The sequence below is a fragment of the Heliconius melpomene genome, chromosome 12, assembly GCF_056956725.1.
Source record: "Heliconius melpomene rosina isolate 202511_hmr_F chromosome 12, ASM5695672v1, whole genome shotgun sequence".
Taxonomy (NCBI): Eukaryota; Metazoa; Arthropoda; class Insecta; order Lepidoptera; family Nymphalidae; genus Heliconius; species Heliconius melpomene.
The window spans coordinates 14,679,446-14,702,870 of NC_140400.1; the positions used below are offsets into that span (position 1 = coordinate 14,679,446).

At 34.0% G+C, this 23,425-nt stretch overlaps 2 protein-coding genes across 2 annotated transcripts; one reads left to right on the forward strand and one right to left on the reverse strand.

Annotated features, from left to right (window-relative positions):
- Window positions 1-469: 469 nt before the first annotated feature.
- LOC146534097 (tRNA endonuclease ANKZF1-like) lies at window positions 470-6,961 on the reverse strand. Its single transcript, XM_085194429.1, has 11 exons — window positions 6,691-6,961; window positions 6,195-6,404; window positions 5,858-6,018; window positions 5,025-5,303; window positions 4,223-4,445; window positions 3,647-3,779; window positions 3,169-3,481; window positions 2,831-2,991; window positions 2,405-2,546; window positions 1,579-1,731; window positions 470-1,297 (listed from the first exon to the last, which is right to left on the reverse strand). The coding sequence occupies exons 1-11, from the start codon at window positions 6,812-6,814 to the stop codon at window positions 1,157-1,159; spliced, it is 2,040 nt and encodes a 679-aa protein (XP_085050555.1). The 5' UTR covers window positions 6,815-6,961; the 3' UTR covers window positions 470-1,156.
- Window positions 6,962-11,282: 4,321 nt separating this feature from the next.
- Window positions 11,283-21,352, forward strand: LOC146534098 (uncharacterized). Its single transcript, XM_085194644.1, has 4 exons — window positions 11,283-11,532; window positions 17,662-18,284; window positions 18,561-18,708; window positions 20,650-21,352. Exons 1-4 carry the CDS (start codon window positions 11,316-11,318, stop codon window positions 20,835-20,837), a joined length of 1,176 nt encoding a protein of 391 aa, XP_085050770.1. The 5' UTR covers window positions 11,283-11,315; the 3' UTR covers window positions 20,838-21,352.
- The last annotated feature ends 2,073 nt before the right edge of the window (window positions 21,353-23,425 follow it).

Below are 23,425 nucleotides of genomic sequence, written 5' to 3' on the forward strand. Positions count from 1 at the left end.
ACACGAAATACAGGTATGGATAAAAATCGTGAAATGAAAAAAAAATCCTACGTCCAAACCGTTGAGACCTTGATTATTTTTTTTAATTCTGGGTTTGAAATATTTTACCCTATATGCAGTTTCAGTAAAAGAAGCGCTGCCTCTTCCATCCTGTATATACAAAATAAATCCTTTTTTGGTATATTCTAAGCCAAATCTTAATGACCGATTCCTTCTTCTAACCAATTAAAGCGGTTTTTTTACACTTGAATGAAAGTGAAATTTACACTATAATATACTTTCGATTCATGAAGCTCTTCGAGCCTTTCAGTTTAAGCTCTGCCGAGAGAGTACTGCCTCTAATGACTCTCATACATAATGAGTTAAATAATGATTAGATTTAGGTAAAAACAGAATCATATGTGTTGATGTGTGATGTATCATCGACACATGTGATCACACAATTCGCCTTTAAGTAAATAAAACACAGTTGTATTACGACACTCATTTATTACATATTTCTAAAGGGCAGTGGTGTTTGGCGTAAGGCATATCATATATTGCAAATTGCAAAAGAAATGCATTTTTCACAATTTAAAAATATGGTAACTTCATAATTCTTGAAACATTTACAAAGATGGACAAACTACAGTTCATTTTCGGTAGTTTTCTATTAATATATGTGTGCTAAAGAAAAAAAAGCAATTTTAACTAGCAAATATAATAATTTTCGACACTATATTTTCGTTGGTATTTTATGATTGCTATAAAAAAGTAAAATATCGAGGTGATATATAAATAAATTTCATTTTTCACTTTTTATTTTGCTATATTAATTTCTGCTAAAGCTCTATGGTAACCTGTCATTTATAAAATTAAAACTATTATATAATAAGAAGAAACAGCACATTTATTTTTATAATAAACATAAATAAATTTAAAAAAACTATTGTTCCAGTTGAAGTGTCGCAATAAATTTAAAATAGGTAAATTGACGAAAATACAACTTTTATATTTATCTAAAATGAAAGAAATATGTAAGTACAATAAAATAATAAATTAATTAATATCTATCTATGGCATATCATTCTTTCAGATAAATTCTTGATAACTTATCAGAGACATATCTTTTATTTGTTTCACTTCATGCCAAAATAAATATAAAGTAAAAAAAATACTATGCAGTTTTATGTAAAGGCCTTAAATTCCTATGATTTTGTAAACATTGTATAGAACAAAATTGATAATTTGCATATTGAAATGGTGTTTTAGGAAGACAAACGCCGCAAAGAAAACATCTCATTAAATCTGACTTCACCTGAAACAAAAAAACATTTGTAACAAAGACAACATAATATCTTGTATTTCATGTATTGCTTGGATGGCAATTAGCCATTGTAGCGCCGTATGTGAGCGTAACTAACGCTAACGCGATGGTTGTGGGTTCGATTCCCATTCGAAATCTCTATATTTTAATTAAATATAAAATTATTGCTAAGGAAAACTGAACGATGTTCGCTAAAATTGTAAAGTTTTTATAATAAAAATTACAATTAAATTATGTGGGATACAGAGTGAAGCAAAAAGAATACTATTTACCTTTTGAGCATCAGTCATTAACAAAAACTTATTCGTTTGATTCTTCTCCACTTGCTTCTCTTTTTCTCTCTGTCGTTTGGCTCGTTTCTGCTGAGCTTTCTTCTCCTTCTCCTGTTCTAACTGTTCGGGAGTAACTGGGCCGGGGATTTGTGACTGTAATGGTAGAAACATTGTAAGGCCCAAGTAATATGTTTTCTATAAATAAAATTTTATCATATTTTCCTTATGTGTGTTCAGACAAAGATAAATATTATAACAAATTACGTCACACTAATTTCATGATTTCTTGACTTTTTGTCTTAACTCTTTTACACATTTGTGTGTGTCACATTTGTTAGGCCCTACTTACTGTGACGTCACTCGTTTCTAATTATACACCTAGAAATTATCAAATTGAAACAGAAGTTTGAAAATTTCAAATTTCAATTAACAATTAACGAAATGTAGGACTCCATCGAGCAGCATCACTCCATCGAGCTCCTCAATCTAAAGCAAGCCATCCTTTTTGCTTCAATCTCTTTTAAGAATATGAAATTCATTTCTGTTTAATGACTATAATCAATCGATGTATAGGTGCACGAGTATAGTATAGTGTATTAATAGTGGTTTAATCTTAGATTTTATATTACTAAAAGAAAATGCTATGAGTCATGAAATCATTTTGGGTTCTTAAATGAATGTGTGGAAGATTATTTGTTTAATTATAATCATGCAAGATTTTCTCGTTTTGTCCAAGTTTTTCATCATCTTTACACGATAAACCCTCCTTGAAATATTAACTAAAAGAACCTGTTTCAGAAAATATATTTAAGAAATAATTACTAACCTTATTATAATTATATTTCTCAGGGAACTTAGCTTGGAAGAGTCGGAAGGCGATTCGGGTATCATGGTGGGAAGTCGATGCATATGGTGTTTGCAATTGGTGGTTCTTTATACAAGGGTCACCGCCGGCGGTGAGGATTTCACTGAAAAATATATTATATGTACTTATTTAATAAATATATAAAAATATTGATGTAGCAGATTTGAAACTGCGCCTCTTGGAAACCAACATGTGAACTAATATCCTTCCACAAATGAGATCTCACATCCAGACATGTGATCTCACGTCCACACCTATGATCTCACGTGCACACATGCGATCCTCCTTGAATCCATGTGATTTCATGTCCACTTATATCTGAAAGGGTGGATTCAAAACTATCTATATTTCCAATAAGCTTCCAATATCTAAGCTAAAAATACTCACGTGACCATATCAGGTTTTGAAGCGATGGCAGCTTTGTGCAAAGCTGTGTTACCGTCGTCAGGGTCTGCCATATTGCAAACCGATTCTAACTCGCTATCCTCCATATGTTCTAGAATAGTGTCTAGTGTTTTAGATTGTTCATCTGATATTAGCTTCCATATCTGTGAATTAAAAGAAACACCACAGACATTGTCAGTGCAAAACTTTCTTGGAGCATATCGAACAAAATTCCTTCCATTATTGTAGGGAAAATGAAAAATGTAATGAATTGACACTATTTTTTCCATAATCTATTATTGTGGCTTAAAATACAAAATAAACAAATATCAAAAACAAACCTTTTTAACATTAACTGGTATCTTTATATTTGCAGAAGGCACTTTCTTAACTTGTTTCTCTTTCTCCTCTGGCTTTTTTTTCTTTTTTTTCTTCACTTGATCCTTCTGTACATTTTCCACTTCACTATCAGAAGAGAGACTTTTTAAGGCACTATCATTTAATAGATCTTTTCTTGAATTAGTTATGACTCCATTGCTACTTTGTTCTGATAGTGTTTTTATCCAACCAGGTGGAGTGTCTGAATCTATGAAGCATGGGCCCTCGTCTTCACTCGATAATATTTGTGTTGGTAGCTCTCTTGGTGTTCTCTCTCTAGAAAAAGTTATAGTAACGCTTAAGCTTATTCATAGATTATAGTAAATTTATTATTCTGATGTATAAGCTATGTAACTGTAAAATTTTATCTAAATCCATTCAGTAGTTTTTGAGTTTTGATAATCACAAACATTTACTTGTAGTATTTGTATCCCTACATACCTTGATTTTGCTCTATCCAGTTTCATTGGACTTTTCTGTGCTTTTTTGGGACGTTCTGTGTTTGTATCATTACTTTTGGTTGCAGTTTTACTTTTTGAAACTACTAACGCTTTTTGAAATAGTTCCATTGAGTCTAGAAATAACATATATTAATTTCAATTAATATTATTATAATCTTGTCGTAAATACTTCACATATATTCTTTAAAATTAATTTGTGGACATAATATTCTGACAGTTTATTATGGTTTTAAAATAAAAACAATAAACGTGAACAAAATAAAATAAATATAGAAAATGTTTGAGGCCAGTTGTGATGAAGGGTACAACCGAGTGACTCAAGAAAATGAAAAATCTAATATATTCATTTTTTCGCTTTAGTTTCGAGGCAAAGCGCGGCGTTGAGTTCCGCCACGCAATGCCTCCAGAATTCAGAGGGAAGAAGGCAGAAGGCTTAATATTAGGCTTCCTCTGCACACCTTGCTACAATCAAGACAATATGAACCTGTGTAAAATATTGAATACCTTTCATAACATATCTGTCACTTATACGCCACAAAAATAAACACACACTTACCATACACTTCAACACTAGCAACAGTCTCGTGTACCCTTTGCACTTCCTTATAAGTGGGTTTCCTTGTGGGAAAAGGTAATTGCCTCACTCTCTCATCATCTCTCTTTAACGGGGAGTTTTTACCGAATATGGCAGCTTGGTTGTTTGCACCGACTGCTCTGTATAGAACTAGATAACAACCTTTAAGGTCTTCTGTCCAATTCGACATTACTTCTTGGACATGCTGAAAGTAATAGACAGAATAAAAAAAATTCTATACAATAAGTATGCAGAGGAAACAAGATCACATAGATATTTAATTCTAATACACACTTTTTAAAGTTATGTAAAGTAAAACATAGTATAAGTTACGTATAGTGTTACATGAGGAGTAGTAGTAGTTCTTAAGACAAAATATAACTTAATAATTTGAAAAAAATATTATAACAATCCATATTTATAAGAAAGTAAATATAAATATGTAATATATTGAGCTAAAGATTTTTACTCTATTCTATTTCATAGTGTATTTGATATACCATAGGTTACTAAATATTAAAACCATTCTTATTCCAGGTTCCAGTCCAGTGTACATTAATTTTGTTTTTGTTTTCTAAAATATTTATCTTTTTTTAGTGTGGAATAACAATTTAAAAAGATTTTTTGTTTCCTTTGTCAGACTTTAATGCACATGGGTCCATCATATAACATACAGAGTTTCCCATAAAAACAGATAAATAGTAATCAACTAATTACCAAGTACTCTTTATAAATTCACATTTATATAGAAAAAAATGCATATTAAAACAATAACCAAACAAACCTCCAAAAACTGTGCATGATTATATCTCCTTAAACTAGCTCCCGCTGACCTTGGAGCATTACCATGCTGATCCCTACTAACTTGGGCCTGTCCCTGACCTCGCCTTGTAACATATGAATGTAAGGTCTTATGTAATACTGCAACTCCGCCAGAAAATATTGCACCCGCAAAATGGCCACCGGATACCATTAAAATTGCCCATCTTTGATAACCAGCGATGGTAAACCGCTGACATCTTTCTATCCATGCATTACCGTCGCCATCGGTTGATAGTTCTTCCTGTAAAAGATCAAACTTAGAGATAATGCGTTTTCTGAATATAGCAAGATAGACAGTGGGAACCTAGTGTTGAGATACTCCATTCCACAATTTTCGAGACATTGAGTGTATGTTGGCAAACCTTAATGCTAAGCTTTGTCTTAATACCACAGTGAGATAGAAATAATTCACTCTTTCAAGTAGGAATTGAATCCACAACCGTTGGGTGTCTTTACAGTCTGTATGCTGTGCCACTGCACCATAAAGGCCTCATTTGGCAGTGTTTGTTTTTTATACTCATTATTTTTTTAATGAGGGAAAAGTAGTTATGATATTAAAAGTATGTAAAGTATTATTTATGGAATAATTTCAGGGTAAAAATTATATATTTATTTATAAATAGCACAAAAAATATAGAAACCAAACTAATTTTTCTAAATTCAAGTACATAAGTGTATGTGATGCTTGTAGATCTAATTCCCACGAAAGGAAATGATTATATTTAAAATTACAATCATTTCTTAGAACTGCAACACATAATGTCTTTAGAAATGTGCAGATTTTTTATTCTTTACCTTTTTATGATGTAATATGCATCTGTAAATACAGAATACATTTCCTTTTTGATTTGTAAAGAAAGCCTTGCAGTGTCGAGTGGCAGCCGCAAAAAGATCACTTGCTGGTTTATCATCTGAATATTCACTTTCTGAGTCACTACCTGACACACTTGAGTCACCTAAAAGTAAAATATAAGGAATTTATGGCGAAAATATACTAAAACTGTTGTGGCAAAGATGGGCAGCATCTAGCTGTAAGTACAACTTGGGTTCGATCCCCAAACTATAATAGTAGAAGCTGAATTTAAATCAGCCATTTTAAAGATAAGCATGGACAAACAAAGAGACAACTTACCTTGTCTAGAATTAAATTGTCCTAAAGTTAAGGAAGATTTTCCAAATAATTTCCTTTTTAAATTGTGGGTGTGCCAATGGTTTTTATAATGGGCAGTTTGTTGAGCTCTAGACTCAAAGGGGCCCACTCCACAACAAGAACAACAATTGCCATCAGAAGCTCCATTTAATGTTAAAGCATTAAGGCGTTTGAGGACACTTTCTTCATCCACTATAAATAAAATGGTTTTTTTTTATGTCAGACATATAGCATGCAGAAATGAAACTCATTACATCAAGTGAGAATTGAGCTATACTTCTGCAACATAGTGGCCGCTACAATCAAGATAGAATAATAAATTTATAAACACCTTCGCTCATCCAATAAAGACATAATACATATTTTGATTATTTTTCATTTTTGAGAATAAATATATAATATATATATTTATTCTCAAAAATATATAATATAATATATAATATATAAGAATATAAATAATACAAATATTTATAGTTACCAATTTGATGAGACTCTGTGAGCATGCATGCCGCAACTTTTATCCCATTGAGCAATTTTTCATAATTATCTAATTCATAAACTCTTATAGTACTCGGTTTAACTGTCTCTGTTTTGGTAGTCATTATTTATGTAGTTATTAAATTCAATATGTGAATTAAGTTATGTTACACACTACATATATCGATTTGTTTAAAAGAACACATGCTTTGATTACTAAACTGTTGTGCAATATTATAAAATTATTCAATATTTTTTGCACTACCAGGAATTCCAAATTACACACATTGTGTGACATTTATGACAGCTTTCAAATTCTGTATACGTCAGTTGCGAATAGTGATTAACCCAGGATACGATTAAAATCGAGTCGACTAAGAACTGAATTGTAAAATCGAGGCGAATCGATTCAGTGACACCGTAATAACCATATTTATTTGATGCTTTAAATATAAATTATATTTTAGGCAAAGTATAATATTACATTCAATATTAGATGCAAAAAAGTAAAAATCCACTGATTATGTAAAAAATAATATAGTAGTATTGTTAAAAGAAAAATACTAATTTTATTTTTTTCATGTAAAAGATCGTTGAGGCCCTCGTGGCGCAAGGGTATAACTGAAACGCCGGTCATAGGTCCGATCCTCTCTTGAGGGAATGAATTATTATTTATTAATATTCCCATTTCTTTTCCGCCAAACAACACGTCATACCTTGGACTGTCTTGATACCGATTTGCAACAGAGAGAGGTATTGTATTTATAGACCTTACTCTATAACTGTATTATTAAAGAATTATGTAATAACTCGAAAATTAAAAATATAATACAACAAGCAATATTCAATAATATATTTATTTCTAAGTAACAGTGGGAATAGAAACTATGTCTATGAAGATAGATATAATTTTTAAGTTTATGTAGTTAGTGTACTAAATTATATGCGAAAAAAATTGAGGCAATAAATTATAGCCAATATAATATTTAAAAAATAATAGGGATAGGAAGGAATAGTTGCCTATATGAATCATGTGTTTTAATGAATAAATAAAACTATATAAAACAGACAAATGCTGGTTTCGTTGACGCCTACGATTAATTGACAAGAAGTACTCTCTACGCCCATTCGATTTACCTCGATTTTTAAAAAAGTATAGCTGTTATTCGAAATACTGACATTTATCGCAATCCCTATTGCATAACACAGATAACAAATCAATACATACAGACACGTTCTAGGCTTTTCAGTCCAAAGTTCTAATATTATCTCATAAAAATATGATTAGAGTACGAAAAATATGAGATATCTTCAAAGTATAGTACGGCAGTTTTAGTAGTCATAAGAGATATAGATAATTATTTAATCGTGAGCTCGTTCTGCATTTTTTTTCAAAGGAAAATTAAGTTACGTTACTAAATAGACAGAGAGGTAGGTACATTACGTGGTCCTCACAACAAGGAAGCCTTTGAAAGCACTGCACAGTATATTAATTGGCTACATCCGCAGAAATATTTTGTGTTATGTATGTATGTCTATGCTATGTCTGCCGATACGCAGCAATATTAAATCAGGTAGTACTTTAATAGCTTGAGGCTTGGAAATTTGTTTGAAAACGCATTACGTATTTTCTTTGAATATTCTACTTTATATGACTATAGGGCTATAGGCGTATCTAATCGAATAGGTAGATACTAGTTTTTGAAATTATAAGAAATAAAATTATTATGTGAGCAGGAACGCTATCCATACATCATACGTGTTTCATCTAGTCTTATCAACCTCTTTATACACGCTCTCTGGGGATTCTAATGCTTTTTACATGACTTTACTCGATGCTGTACTTTTGAAAATCAACCGAAGTCTCCCTTTTTATACATCCCCATTACTAAATACTAAAATTGATATCTGCCATAGACGGGCTTTATAGAAAGAGGTGCAACGCGCCTAAGCTGTTTCCATGAAACAGCTTAGGCGCGCAGGTTGATGTAGGATTACAAATATTCCCTGCTCTAACGGATAAACGTAGCCCTAGTCCGACTTAAGATAGATTTGTACTACCTATTAATATGGACATTTTGTAGTTGTTTTATATATTTTTTTAAATTAGAATAGCAGTTTTAGTCCCACAATCAGAAGACATTTTTCAGGAAAACAAAACAAAAAAAAAGCGCTCGACCGATAACCTAACCCTTTACCACTACTAGCCAACAAAATAATGACAATCTGTAAAAAGAACCAGTCATGCAAATTTCGGTATCTACTAATTAATTTGCCTTTTAATTGAATAAACCAAATATGTTTTCCAATTAATTATTTTCGATAACAAGTGTCTATCACACCGTTCATGTGTAGATTTTTGTACTAAACGGGCATTGTGAATGTGAAGTAGGTATCTACATATCCATCCATACCTATATTATAAATTCGAAAGTAACTCTGTCTGTCTGTCTGTCTCTCTGTCTGTCTGTCTGTCTGTCTGTCTGTCTGTCTGTCTGTCTGTCTTTTACGCAATCAGGGCCAAACCGCTAATTTAATTGTGATAAAATACTCATATAGAGATACTTGAAGGTCCCGGGATGAACATAGGATACTTTTTTTTTCTCATATTTGTAATATTTTCGATATATACCAATAAATTAAAATAATTAATTTGACAAGCAATTTATTCCGCCATGTTAATAACAATCGTCGCTACGCGTTGCTAAGCAACGGCTTGCAAAGTTTGTTGTTTTAAGAAAACGTCACCCAAAGTGAGTTTGCTTAATGCGTACATGGCGCGCGCCGATATAGATTTGTATACATTAACAAAAATTAGATGATTTCTATAATTTGATATTCATCCTTATGAAAATAAATATAATAGTCACTTTTAGCATTTCATCTAGATGGAAATTATAGTTTACTGTATAACATTCTAATAAATAATTAAGATGTCACTGATTCCAAATGACCTACGAGTGGTTTAGTATGACCGACGCGAACGGGCAGATGACTTTGATGATTTTGTAAATTTTTATATATTTTCGAATTACTATTATTTTTTATGTCATTATTTGCTGCTTATAATTAATTTATCTCAGTTCGGTTATCTATACCGATGTTATACACTTAAAATATCGTAATTATAATCATTTGAGATTTTATTTAATAATGTTCCCAAAATTTAATAATTATTTAATATAGAAAAATGTTTAATACGCGCGCACGGCAAACTTTAGGTACTTTTTCTAATATTAAGAATTTACTTTAGTTACTTTTATTTCTTTTGTTTTATTTGTGTGTAAGTTTTTATCTTATCAATAATATATTAAGTAATTAGCGATGGAGAACGGTATGTGTTGACATTAGGTTTCCAGGCTCCGTCTATCTACCCTGCTATATTGGGGTACAGCGCGAATCTGTACTATGATTTTTAAAACGTTTTTTTATAAATATTTATAAAAAAACGTTTTAAAAATCATAGTACAAATTCGTATAAATATTTATAAAAAAACGTTTTTTTATAAATATTTATAAAAAAACGTTTTAAAAATAAAAATCAAATTCTTATTTTTGCTATAGGTATATCTTAGATCTCAACCAGTAGAGTAGATATTACCATGCTGTAATATACATAACATAGGTAGCGACCTAAGTTCATTGTATTTTAAAGAGTAAAATCAATTTTTAACTATTAACTAAAAATATTAAGTACCTACCGAATAGGTAGATTCAATTCTGCAAAAGGAAACTAGGCATCAAAACACATCGATCTATCAAAATAATTAACAATAGTCCGAGCATAAACAAAAGAAGTGCGCCCCCCACTTTCCACAGAACCGTAAATCCTTATTGGTTAGTTCAGAACAATCGTTTTTTGTCTCTGATAGTAATGGTAACGGTAAGGCGTGGCTACGAGACAGGCAGATGACTGATTGATTTATAGTCCAGCCTTCTTTTAATTTTTTTTTTCAGCTACACGCTGTATCTCATATATAGCAGGGTAAGCAAGAGGAACCTAGAGTTTAGACACTTCCTTCCACATTTTTCGCCGGACGCATTGAGAGTTGAATGGGGGAACTTAACACCATAACAAATACATTTTTCAAAAATTCTATGAATAAAAATTCTATCACAGCTGACATATGATACATATCCTGAATTTCCGAATAAACAGAGAAATGTGTCACTGTTCTTTAATTTTACAAACTTTTTATGTTAAGGCTAATCGTGGCAGAGGGACACAAGCGTGCAAAAGTAGATGCAACAGGTTGTTGGTCCGATTCCCTTCGAAGAAATAAAATTTAATATTTATAGAGGTCTCTGGTATAGAGGCAAAGCGTGGCATTGAGTTCCGCCACTTAACGCTCGATGCGTCCATGAATTCACCGGAAAATGAGGAACGGAAGTGTCTTAATGGGAACGGAGTGTCTTAACACAAGGTTCCCTGGGTTCATCTGCCTTGCATCCATCTGCCGGTATGAAGCTAAGAAAATAATTTTGTATTAAAGAAAACTTGCATACCTACTATGTTTATAACTGAGCAGAAATAGGTAAGTAGGATATTTAACTATTAATTTCATTTGAAAAACCGATAGAAACAATAAAATCTCATTTACGATTTTATCATACTAAAAACAAGCAATGAAATCTCAGTACATAATCGTATTAATTTTACAGGCGGTTATTTCAAAAGTGTTAGACATAGAGAAAAAGAAATTTTGCGCGAATTTAGCATGTCAGGATTTTATATATGAACGTGTTTGTGGCTTCCGCTCCGAGGGCGAGGGTTTCAGATTGAAATTATTTGAAAATGAATGTGAACTGTTGAAGTATGGATGTAATGTTGACGACGAAAAAGGTAATTTTTTTTATACGGATCTGCCGCATTAATTGAGTTGGAAATAAACAACTTGGTGATAAAACCGAAACCGGTTCCGAACTTAGTGCGGAAAGGAGAGAATAGAAGAATCCATTCTCTCCTTTCCGCCGATCTATTGCATGTTGGGTAAAAATTATATTTGTAATACAATGTTCTTGTACAAATATAATATTAAGAATAATCTTGATTGATTTCTCGATATATGGCGTTTCGAGCGTGCCAGTTGAGCACAATTCATTTCGCCAATGTCACGTTGTATGGAAAACACACGGAGGAAATTGACCGGTAATAAAAAAGATAAATATACACAATTATAGAATACATGTAAAAAAAGAGATCCTGTGTAAGTACAGCCTTCACCTAAAACAAAACAAACACAAATTTACAATATAAACACAACACATTAGATTAGTAATAAATAATATTTTACATGGGTGTTAATTTAAAGTTTTATTTTGTTAAGTTTAATATATTTACATAAAAATTTACATAAAGGACTAAACAGAAACATTAACAAACACTGAACATTTAAAGGACGAGGGACTTTATGAGGAAGGACATCATATAAGGGACGAGTTAACTTAGGACAAGAGAAAAGGATGTGGGAAGGGGAGCCGTCGTCCAGGCCACATTCACACAGAGAGTGGTCCCTGACCCTGATCTTAGCTAGATGTACAGGAGTAGAAGCATGCCCAAGACGTAAGCGACAGATTGTTGTAATAATCCTCCGTTCAATAAACCTTTGAGAATAAAACCAAGGTCGCCTAGGAATATCAGGTTGAATAAAGGCGTAATACTTACCTTTATGGGATTTTGACTCACTCCAGGAATTATTCCAGGACTTATGCAGATGAATATCCGCAAGGGACATCAGATCTTGAGCGGAATTGGAGAAATGGTCTAATGTGCCACACTGAATAGCTGATTTAGCGCAGGAGTCTGCAGATTCATTCCCACTGATTCCAGAATGTCCTGGAATCCACACCAAAGTAACATCCAAACCCTTTAGATGACAAGAGTACAATTCTTTACGAATCCTTAAAACAATTGAAGATCTCAATCTACTATAAAATGGGCTTCCCTTTAAGGCCATTAAGCAGCTTAGTGAGTCAGTAAAAATAACCGTCTGTTTAAAATTGTGGGAATGTGTAAACAGGACTGCTTCTAACAAAGCAACAGCCTCGCCTGTGAACACAGATGATTCGGGAGGGCATTTAAATTGTAATATAATTTTGAATTTTGGTATCCAGCAAGCTGCACCAACATAGCTTTCTTTTGAAAGCTTTGATGCATCTGTAAAGATGAGGATGTGATTTGAAAAATTTTCATTTACTATGGATTGAAATTTTGTGTTGGATCTCCCTTGGTTAGGCCAAGATTTGTGATAATACAAGGAGAATGAACTAGGGCGTTATACGGTGTAAGGAATAGTGGATTAGAAGGAAAACAAGTCAAAGGATTAGGGAGAGAGGTAAGTCTAAGGAAGCTATCAAGCAGGTATGGTAAAGGTTTGCCTTGAGGGATGAGATCCGCTAGCTTAGATAGCTTAGACCGTAAAGGATGGGAAGACAGCTGCAACATTTTACTCACAAATCGGTCAGAAAGGAATTGTCGGCGGATAGGAAGTGGAGGATCTACACACTCCACCTGCAATGCATTGGTAGGAGTAGACTTCATCGCACCTAGGATAATCCGAAGACATTTATATTGTATTCGGTTTAATTTTTCAGTAGGTAATTTATTAAAGGGGTCTAACACAAATAATCCATAGTCAATATGACTGCGAATTATAGCATTGTACAGCAGTTTTTGAGTATAAGGATGTGCACCCCACCACACACCAGACACAGCTCTCAAAGCATTAATGCCTTTTTCACATTTCCTGCTGAGATATTCAGCATGAGCAACTCCGTTCAATCGTTTATCAAGTATTATGCCTAAAAATTTGACGTTTTCTGTTAGATGAATGGGAATATTATCACACAGAATTTTAAAATTTGGAATTACTCTCTTTTTTGTAAACACGACCGCTTGACATTTAGCTACCGACAATGCCAGGCCATGCTCAGAGAGCCACTGGTTAAGATAGTGCAAGGCAGTATTTAAACGAAAAGTTATGTCCTCCACAGAATTTGAGCTGTAATAGAGGACGATGTCATCAGCATACTGAAGGATGTTACAGAAATTATTAACAGATAATTCAAGGTCATGTGTGTATATGTTATACAACAGCGGACTAAGAGCTGAACCTTGAGGAAGACCTTTCCAGACAAGTCTGGAAGGTATAGTAAGAAGCGGATGTCTTACAGATACCGATCTCCCGGTCAGCAGATTACATATGTAATGGGACATCCTCGGCGGAGTACTCAGCTGATGCAATTTCTGCCTGAGCACCGGAAGAAGAACATTATCATATGCAGATGCGACATCTAAAAAGACACCAACCAAATACTCTCCTTTGGCAAAGGCTCGTCGAATATCTGTAGTAAGAATACTGAGACTATCAATAGTACTTAGCCCCTTTCTAAAGCCAAACTGAGAGGGCGCTAAGATATTCCTACTTTCCACTATCCATTCCAGTCGATTTTTCAAAAGCCGTTCAACAATCTTAGATATAGTAGATGCCAGGGCAATGGGTCTATAGGAATTAAAATCTGAAGGACATTTTCCAGGTTTGAGGATAGGGATAACAATTTGGGACTTCCATGAGTTGGGTATATTGCCTGATTGAAATATTTTATTTATCATGTTTAGAAAATGGTGTTTAGATTTATCATTTAATCTTGTAATAAAGGAGTAAGAAATACCATCCTCACCTGGACTGGTATCCTTTAAATCCGTTAAGACGTTTTTAAGTTCTTCAAAGGAAAAAGGAAGATCCATTTCCTCCGAAGATTCAACCGGCGTGGATATAAATAAATCTTGGGATGGGACAAAAGGAGGAGCCAATTTGTTTGCAAAATCGTTGAGCCAAACAGAAGGATTATTGGAATTGGGACTGCTGACATTGTTAAGAGATCGGCGAAATCTCTTAACATTTGTCCAAACAAGGGAAGGAGAGGAACGAGGACTAAGGGATTCACACAAACTTATCCAACCACGTTTTTTCCTTTTCCAAATGCAATTTCTAAACTTCGCATCCTTGCGTCTGTAGTCGATAAAATTTTCCATAGTCATACAGGCTGCGTATGACTCCTCGGCAGATGTTCGCCGAAGGACAGAATCAGAGCATTCCTGATCCCACCAGGGATTGAAATGCATCCAATTCTGAATGGAGCGGTATTTGGGGATATGTAGGTCAGCAGCAGACATAATAGCAGAGACAAACCCTTCATAGTAAACAAAGATACTCTCATAATTACCAGACTCAGAAAGATTGCACAACATGCAATCCACAGAGTCGGCGTACTCGTTCCAGTTGGCCTTTTTTAAATTAAATCTATGGGGAAGGGAAGGACTAGGAGTGGAAGGAAGTCTATTATTTAAGGACAGCAAAATCGGGAAATGGTCACTACCATGGGTAGATGGAAATACAGACCATGATAGTTGGGAAGCAAGAGAAGGAGAAGATAAGGAAAGATCAATAGCAGACCTAGGGTTCTGATTTGGATTAACCCTACGAGTCGGTGATCCATCATTGAGAATGCAGAGATCCACATCATCAATCATGTCCAGCAACGAAGGCGAAAATCCATCACAGTAGTAACACCCCCACAAAGTGTGATGGGTGTTAAAATCACCCAGGACCACCACAGGGCTAGGAAGCGAAGAGATAATAGACTTAAGCTGTAAAAATATGGAAGGGGAAGGATGGGGGATGTAAACAGAAAGGAAGGAAATACCAAGGACTCTCACAGCAACAGCATTCAACTGTTGACTATGAGAAGGGAGAGGAATACGGGAATATGGAGAAGAGTGCTGGATGAGGATAGCACTACCTCCATACCCGTCATTTCTGTCCTCCCTTAAACAGGCGAAACCTGGCACCCTGAATCGGGAGTCAGGCACCAGCCACGTCTCTGAGAGGGCAATAATGACAGGATTATGCAGAGAAATAATATAAAGTAATTGATGCTTTTTAGCACGAATACTCTTACTATTCCACTGTAGGAAGGATAGTGGAGCCATTGTGAAGGATATTGAAGATTTTGAGTAGGTTTTGGGCAACGTTGGACGGTAAAGGAAGTTCATCAGCAGTTGAGATTATGCTCACAAGAGTGTCAGTCAAAGCAATCAACAGATCCTTTGTAGATTCTGCTGAACTGTCTGAACCTTGATTAAGTGCACAACCATTAGGAAGGGATGAGGAACAACTGCTAATAATGGACTGGTGAGCTTGTCTGTTGTATCCCTTTGCCATAGGAGCGTGGGGACGGGGAGCTTGGAAAACTGTTTTAGAGTAGGATTTAGAGGAAGAAGCAGCAGGTCTGCTTTGTTGGGATTGGAGGTTCGTGAAAATAGGAGGTGAAAACATTTCCTTAGCAACATCTGCATAGGAACGTTGGACAGATGGAAACCGAGAGGATGCTTCCATATAGGAAATACACTCTTGCGACATAACCGACTTAATGTTCTGTTGTCTTACATACTCAGGGCACCCTTTATCAGTTGCAAAATGTTTAGCTGTGCAATGGATGCAGGTTGAATTTTCCTGCCGGATGTCACATGCATCACCAGTATGAGACTGGGAACACCTATAGCACCTTGGCTTTGATCTACACTGTGACTTAACATGACCAAAACGACAGCAATTAAGGCACTGGATTGTAGGATATTTATAAAGTTCAATATTAAGGACAGATTTATAGGAGAATACTCTTTCAGGCAATTGTTGGCCACGTATAGTAATTACAACAGTTTGAGTTGGAACCCATGTAACTACACCCTCACTTACATTCTTGCGGTTCATTCGTCTTGCTTTTATAACTTCTCCGCACGCACTAGGGAATATCAGTGAGCCAACAAACTCTTCCAAAGACCATTCAACGGGAATTCCTTTTACAATTCCCATCCTTGTAATATTAAATGTCGGGATTACACAAACATATTTACATATTAGAACAGGATTATTCAAAAATCTATTTGCTGCATCAGCAGATGTAAATTGGACACTGATTTTATTGCGACCAACATTTTTAACTCCATCATTAACTATATCAGTGATTTTATTAGTATGGAGAAATTGACCAAATTTAATGGCTCTTATAGAGGTCCCTGCAGATGGATCAGGAGATTCCCTTGACACATACACGATAAACGGACCTTTATCAGTACTAATATAGGATTTTGGAGTTTCGGACATGGCAGGGTGGATCCATACATTTTGGATGGAAGGGGTAGCGGTGGATGGGTCTATAATAGTTTTTTTAACTATATCTTGATTTGAGGATGTTTCCTCTCCTTGTCTTTTCCTATTCACTACTTGTACTGTGGGATTTACATAACCCCCCCCAGGATCAGGGGGGTCAGGTGGAGGATCAGGATCCATCTTAAAATAAAATAACCTAACTATATACTAAAACTAATCTAAACTATAAGACAACACAACTACTTACTATTACCAATCACCTTATTAGTATGGATCTATTTACACTATTATATATTGTTTCCACTATGTAAGATAAACATTTTCAATAGTAAAAAAAGATATTTTCACGAACACGTGTGTCAACCAGAACAAACGTCAGCGAAAAAAAGAAGAATAATCTTAATATTATTTTTGTAGTTGTCTAGATATAACCTAGACATTTCTTTACGAAGTTTGTTTAATATAAACAAAATTCGAAGAAATTTAAAAATTAATGATAAAATGTCAGAGTAAAATGTTTATTCGATTTTAATGAGGAGAACTAAATAGGATTTAAATATACACATTTAACGCATCTTTTATATAAGTTGAATATCTCAAGTACATTCAATAATATTTTTAATTCATAATTTAAATCAAAATATATTGCTCCACATTGTTTATGAAAGGGTATTAATACAAAAAATCAATAAAGCTTTCCATTGCATCACCAAATGAATATGAGGATTAAAAATTAATATCGAATAGTATTTCAGTAGTATTACATTGTAATTATAATAATGGACCATCGCATGTTCCAGCTTACGGCTTAATTAACAAACAGTACTGTGAACAGACATTTGAAGCTGATTTTAATAAGAGGTTAGATAATCCCAGTGATAATAAGCGAAAACTGAATAACGTACTATTTTACAAAAACAATGAAACAGACTGTAATATTGAATGTATTGATAAAATATTAAGCTCTACTTGTGGCATTAGAAAAGATGGACCAGGATTTCGGATAAGAAATTTCGAAAGTGAATGCGATATCGATAAATATAATTGTGAGAACGATGTAGAGTTTACCAAAATCGATAATTATTATTGTGAAAATGATATTCATAAGCAAAATGGAGAAGAAACAGTGGAAAACGATAAAATCACTAAGACTATGAGTAACGCCACTAATCTAGTAGTAGTGAATGCTGGTATTATTGGAGATGTTGATAACATTAACGACACAATTGACACATTTTTCGCTGCGTCTCATGTATTTGATTTACCAGTGAAAGAAGTTACTCCTTTTAATACAAGACGTCGAAGAATTAAGATTGCTGGACCTGTAAAAGTGTTTGTTCCTTGGATCGTCAAACCTGATGTCATAAGTAATGATACATATAGTATTCCTACACTTTCCTCGTGTTATCACAGGTGCCCAACAGTAAGTAATATTTAGGTGTAATAACATCTAATTCCTTTTTTTTACTTATATATCTTCCTTCTATATCCAGGAGTAGGCATTAGGTTATAAATAATTATGTTTTTTTTTATATATCATAAAATTAAAATTAGCGTTAAAATATTTCATGAATTATTTCATTTATGATAAATAAATAAATATACCAAATAATAAAAAATCAAAAAAATATATCTATTTTTTAATAATAAGCTCATAAATTTATAACATTTTCTATAATAATGGTTTTAATTGTTACAGAAATGTCCCGACACGTACGCCCCAGTGTGCGGCGTGCCCGGTATCGTGGCGCGGGAACCCTCCATCATGTTCCAAAACCACTGTTTCATGGACGTCGCACAGTGTAAAATGTTCTGGGAGAACAAGAGCTATACGTCACAAAGTTCTTGTAAGAAAATTACAGCCTAATTAAATAATAAAAAAGCAATAAAATAGCTTTATGTTTTTCACACTTATGGAAGACAGAGGAAGCCAGTGTTAACACACTCCGTCTCCCACTTTCCGCATCCGATCCGAATCCGATTTCGAGTGGTAATACCTAATAATTTAAAAAACAGTATTTATTATTTTAAGTTCCCACTTAATCGTTCGTTCGTCGTTCCCACTTTATATTATATATTTTAAGTAAACAAGAACTGTTTAAGTCATTCAATCAATAAGACATGAAACAATTGTTAAGTAATTGTTCCGACAACTTTTAAATACAATATATGTGTTTGCACATGTTACACAGTGCTGAAATTCAAGTGGCAGACTACAGGTGATTCGCACTCGAAGAATTCATGTCTTATTTAATGTCTTCATTTCTTCACTCCGGTGGCCATTTAAAACGTAATGCCTCCAGAATTCGGCGGAAAATTCGGAACGGAGTGGTCTCAACACTAGACTCCCTTTCCCCCTGTCACATGCAGGATACAGCGAACTGAGCCAAAAAATAATAAATGTATCTTATTAAAGTATTGAAGAATATGACTTTTATGTTATACTTTTAGTCTAACTCAGACTTGCACGTTGCGAAACCTGCCGCTTCCCCAACCGGAAATTACGACTATCTGAACACACTGGATTGACATATCATATTACGGCACAAAGGCATCAAAGAAAAATAATGTTCATACGCAAATTAATTTAAAACGTGTTACGTGCACTGTCTGGCTCTCGTATACCTGATAGGTGCCTGATAGGAACCTGCAACATTTATTTACCTGACTGTAACTGTTTGTGCCAGCCCGACATCAAAGGGTTGCCCGTGACAGACTTTCAATCAATAACGATATTACCGCCCAAGGCACTTGTCATCTGTAGCGCCCGGTGAAATCAAAATCCGTTGCGTTTATTATTAGGTATGGCTATGGAAATTATTAGTCAGTTTTTTAATTATAACGTTTTTGACGTGCCAGTTGAGCACAAAATCATTTCCCTAATGTCATGTTGTATGGAGAACATATGAGGGAGTTTGAATGGTAAAATAAGAGATCAATTTACAGAATAGGAGAATGCACGTTTTTAAAGATATCCGGTTAAAATACTGCCATCACCTAAAACAATAAATATGTACGGACGACAGTTTTTCTTGAGATGGCGCGTATTGTGAGTAGGTTCCGCTCTCAGGGGCCCTAGGGCCCCCGCTGTCTTGGGCACTTACCTATCCCATAATCATAAGAGCGTTTTTTTTAAATGTATTTGTTTATAACAATTTATATTAAAAAATGTAAAATTTTTCCTCTTACATAATATATTTTATATATTGTAATATGTACTAGAAATAAAACAATATGTAAATTATGCTAGTGTTGTGCTACATTGTTGACACCGTAACTGAACATGACACGCAATGTCTCGATATTCACTAGTGATGTGCTGGAATAATTAAAATCAAGGTAACAATATAGCCTAGGTCGTGCCGCCGTTGTATTTCTACCCAATAATTACGGTTTTGTCAAATTACATGTCACGTTTTTGATCCCTTCCGTTGTTTACATTAAAGCTTACATTGTTCCATTTTAAATGCTATTATAGATTATTATAATTCTTAATGTTATTGTGATAATTTTTTTATTTATGATTTTTAGCATAAATTAGGTCAAATAGGATCGATTTTTATATTTGACCTTGCGGTAGCAGCCTATAGAATAAACAAAGAAAGTTATGGTAACCTGAGATTATTGAAAGAAACTCTGAGAGGAAGCTTCTGAGTCAACCGTAGAATACAAACAATTGAAAAAACACAAGACAAAAAACCGATTTTTATTGTTTTGTATATGTAATTAACATAAGTAAAATATGTATATTTCCCATTAAAATAATATCTTTCTTAATTCCTTTTCAGCATACGTCGAAGCATCATTTCTCTTCTGCATGGGGGACGAAATGAACGCAGTGTATAGATTCTTACCAGCAATAAGAACACTACAACATATGGGACGCTTGAAGAAAAAAGGAAAATTCAGAGCGAGGTTGAGGAACTTTAGATATGTCAGCGACTTTAGATCCGGACGACCTAAGTTTATGGGTTAAATAAAGCAAACGTTATGTTCCCTTTTCTCTTCATTATATTTATTTTCACTTTTTAGGGTTCCGTACCTCTAAAGGAAAAAACGGAACTCTTACACAATGACTGTGTTGCCCGTCTTTCAAGATAATTTGTCTCGAGATTACGTGGAGGTATCAGGCCGAAATCGACGTAAAATATTCAAATCTAAGGCCCATAATAACATAGAAAAATGAAGCTTCTAAATTAGCACAATCAAAAGATACGAGATGCACACGATAATTTATTAAATATTAAACTAAACCTTGTTTTAGATGCAGTAGTAGGGGTCATACATAGCGTGTATGTACCTTACGTAAATATATTTACTTTTATTAATTAATACCGAGCAGATCCTCTGTGACTGAAACATGTCATTTCCAGGACAAAAGAACCTGAAGCTTAACTAAGTGAAAGATAATTCAAATATGAAATTACACAGGAGTATTATAATGCATATTTAATTAATACCGCCCCTGGCGTCCCGGGCACGTTGCCACGTCACGTCGGTCGTCGGTCGTCGGTCAGTACGAACAATGTAACGTAAATAGCGTCCAATCAAAAAGGCTACCGCGAAACATAGTTTGTTAAATTCCAATAATAATAAGGCAGTAATGAAATTTGTGGTCATTTTGTGTAATTTCATAAATTTTGTTCGCAAAAGTCAATTTAGTCGTAACTAGATTATAGGTTTTTGTGTAGGTTTGTATGTTTTTTTTATATTAGTTACATATTTTAAAAACAGAGCCTTCTTAAAACATTTTTTTTTTTTCACTCTATAATTTTTCTTTGTGTTTTTTATTTATTGTTTTTACCGAATTCTTTTGTGAATCTGTGTAATACTTACATTTTTGTAGTGTCGTATATAGGTATTTTAATTGATTTTTTTATAAAAGCAAATATATTGACGAACCCACAACCATCGCGTTACAGTTACATCCCTGTGCCGCTGCGCCACGACGCGACGGCCTCACTTATTAATTAGTTCGAGACGCAAATCAAATGTTATAATGAGTCTTCCAGTTGTAATACCACGGAATAAACACAGAAACAGGAACATTCTGTGTGAAAGCTATTTTTATAATATTTTTAATATGTAAAAATAATCTAAAAAAATATTAAATAATGTATTCACTTTAGCGTCGCTGACGTCTAATACTATCTGGTGCTAATGGACGATACACTTATTTAATTTTTTTATATGTACCATACATTAATAAAAATATTTCTCATATTTGTGTATCTATATGGCAATATAATTATTGTGCTCAAGTTCCAACCTAGGTTTTCTAAAAACATTTGACAAGAGAATTTGCGACGGAAATTGGACCAATTGGGTTTGACGGTGGCACCTCAGTTTTTTTACCAACTCTCTATGCATTTTGCTGATGGAGTATTTTATTGGTTTAAGCACTTAACCAGCGTGCTTTTAAAATTAAATCATTCGCCGGTAGGGCCAACTCGCTTAATTATTATACATTAATAGGATCGACCGGGTAAAAACATGGCGCATATTTTCATCATATATGAAGTACTACTAATAAGGTTTATTAAATAGCTTTTATGGTGCAAGGGCACAATGGTGTGACTGTAAACGCGAAGTTTGTGGGTTCGATTCTCATTCCTCGTCCTTTTGATGAAGCAAGGCGGCGTTGAGTTCCACCAATCAAAACGCAATGCTTCGAGACTTCGGTGGTAAGTGGGGAATGGGAACGTAGTACCTTAATACTAGAGTAGGGTTCCTCTGCCCACCCTGCTTTGTGCGGGAATCTTATTGAGCGTGATGCTAAAAAATAATATTTTTACGATAGCAAAATTTTGGGTCTTAACATAAGATCGAAAATCTATTATTATAAACTATTGAAACCGTTTACTCTACGTGTACCCTTTTATTTAGCGTAAGACTAAGAACAACTGTTAAGAATATCTCTCCCATGATACAATATAATTCAATATCCTTCAATTGGGAATCGAAGAGAAGGGAATCGAAAGCGCTTCAACAACAGAAGGGCGGAAAATCATTTCAAGGTCAATACAAGAAACGTATAACCTTTAGAGAGTAAAGTTTGATGTACTCTATTTTTCCTATTGTGAACTCTACGACTTCGTAGATGAGTTCGTAGCATGTGCAATATACATTTATGGACAGTCGTGGACAGTATGTAGAACCCAGTCGTCGCGCAGGGGCACAATCTAAACGCGACAGGTTGCAGGTTCGATTCCCACTGAAATAAAATATTTAATATCTTCATTTATTCCCTCTGGTGCCTCTCAACACGCAATGCCTCCGGAATTCTGCGTAAAATAGGGAGCGGAGTATCATAACGCTAGATTTCCTCCGCCTACCCTGTTACATGGAGGATATAGCGAAAAGCTAACAATCATAATCATAATCAAACTTATTGGTAATATATATTATAATATTTTTATTATCATATATTTTATGAATATAAAGTATGTACCCCTTCATTAAAGCTCACAAGCACTAATTGCAAACTGGTGCGTAATAACTTCATGTATAAATTAATTGGAGTCTAGACAATTAAGTTTCGTTATAAAACCTAATAATGATGTC

Excerpts from the sequence above, each read along its gene's own strand:
- LOC146534098 (XM_085194644.1), top strand. The coding sequence starts at position 11,316 with ATGAAATCTCAGTACATAATCGTATTAATTTTACAGGCGGTTATTTCA. Across the intron at positions 18,285-18,560 it reads GTTATCACAGGTGCCCAACA|AAATGTCCCGACACGTACGC; the intron begins GTAAGTAATATT and ends TAATTGTTACAG. Across the intron at positions 18,709-20,649 it reads CTATACGTCACAAAGTTCTT|CATACGTCGAAGCATCATTT; the intron begins GTAAGAAAATTA and ends ATTCCTTTTCAG.
- LOC146534097 (XM_085194429.1), bottom strand. The coding sequence starts at position 6,814 with ATGACTACCAAAACAGAGACAGTTAAACCGAGTACTATAAGAGTTTAT. Across the intron at positions 3,780-4,222 it reads TGCTAGTGTTGAAGTGTATG|ACTCAATGGAACTATTTCAA; the intron begins GTAAGTGTGTGT and ends TGTTATTTCTAG. Across the intron at positions 2,547-2,830 it reads TCAAAACCTGATATGGTCAC|TGAAATCCTCACCGCCGGCG; the intron begins GTGAGTATTTTT and ends TATATTTTTCAG.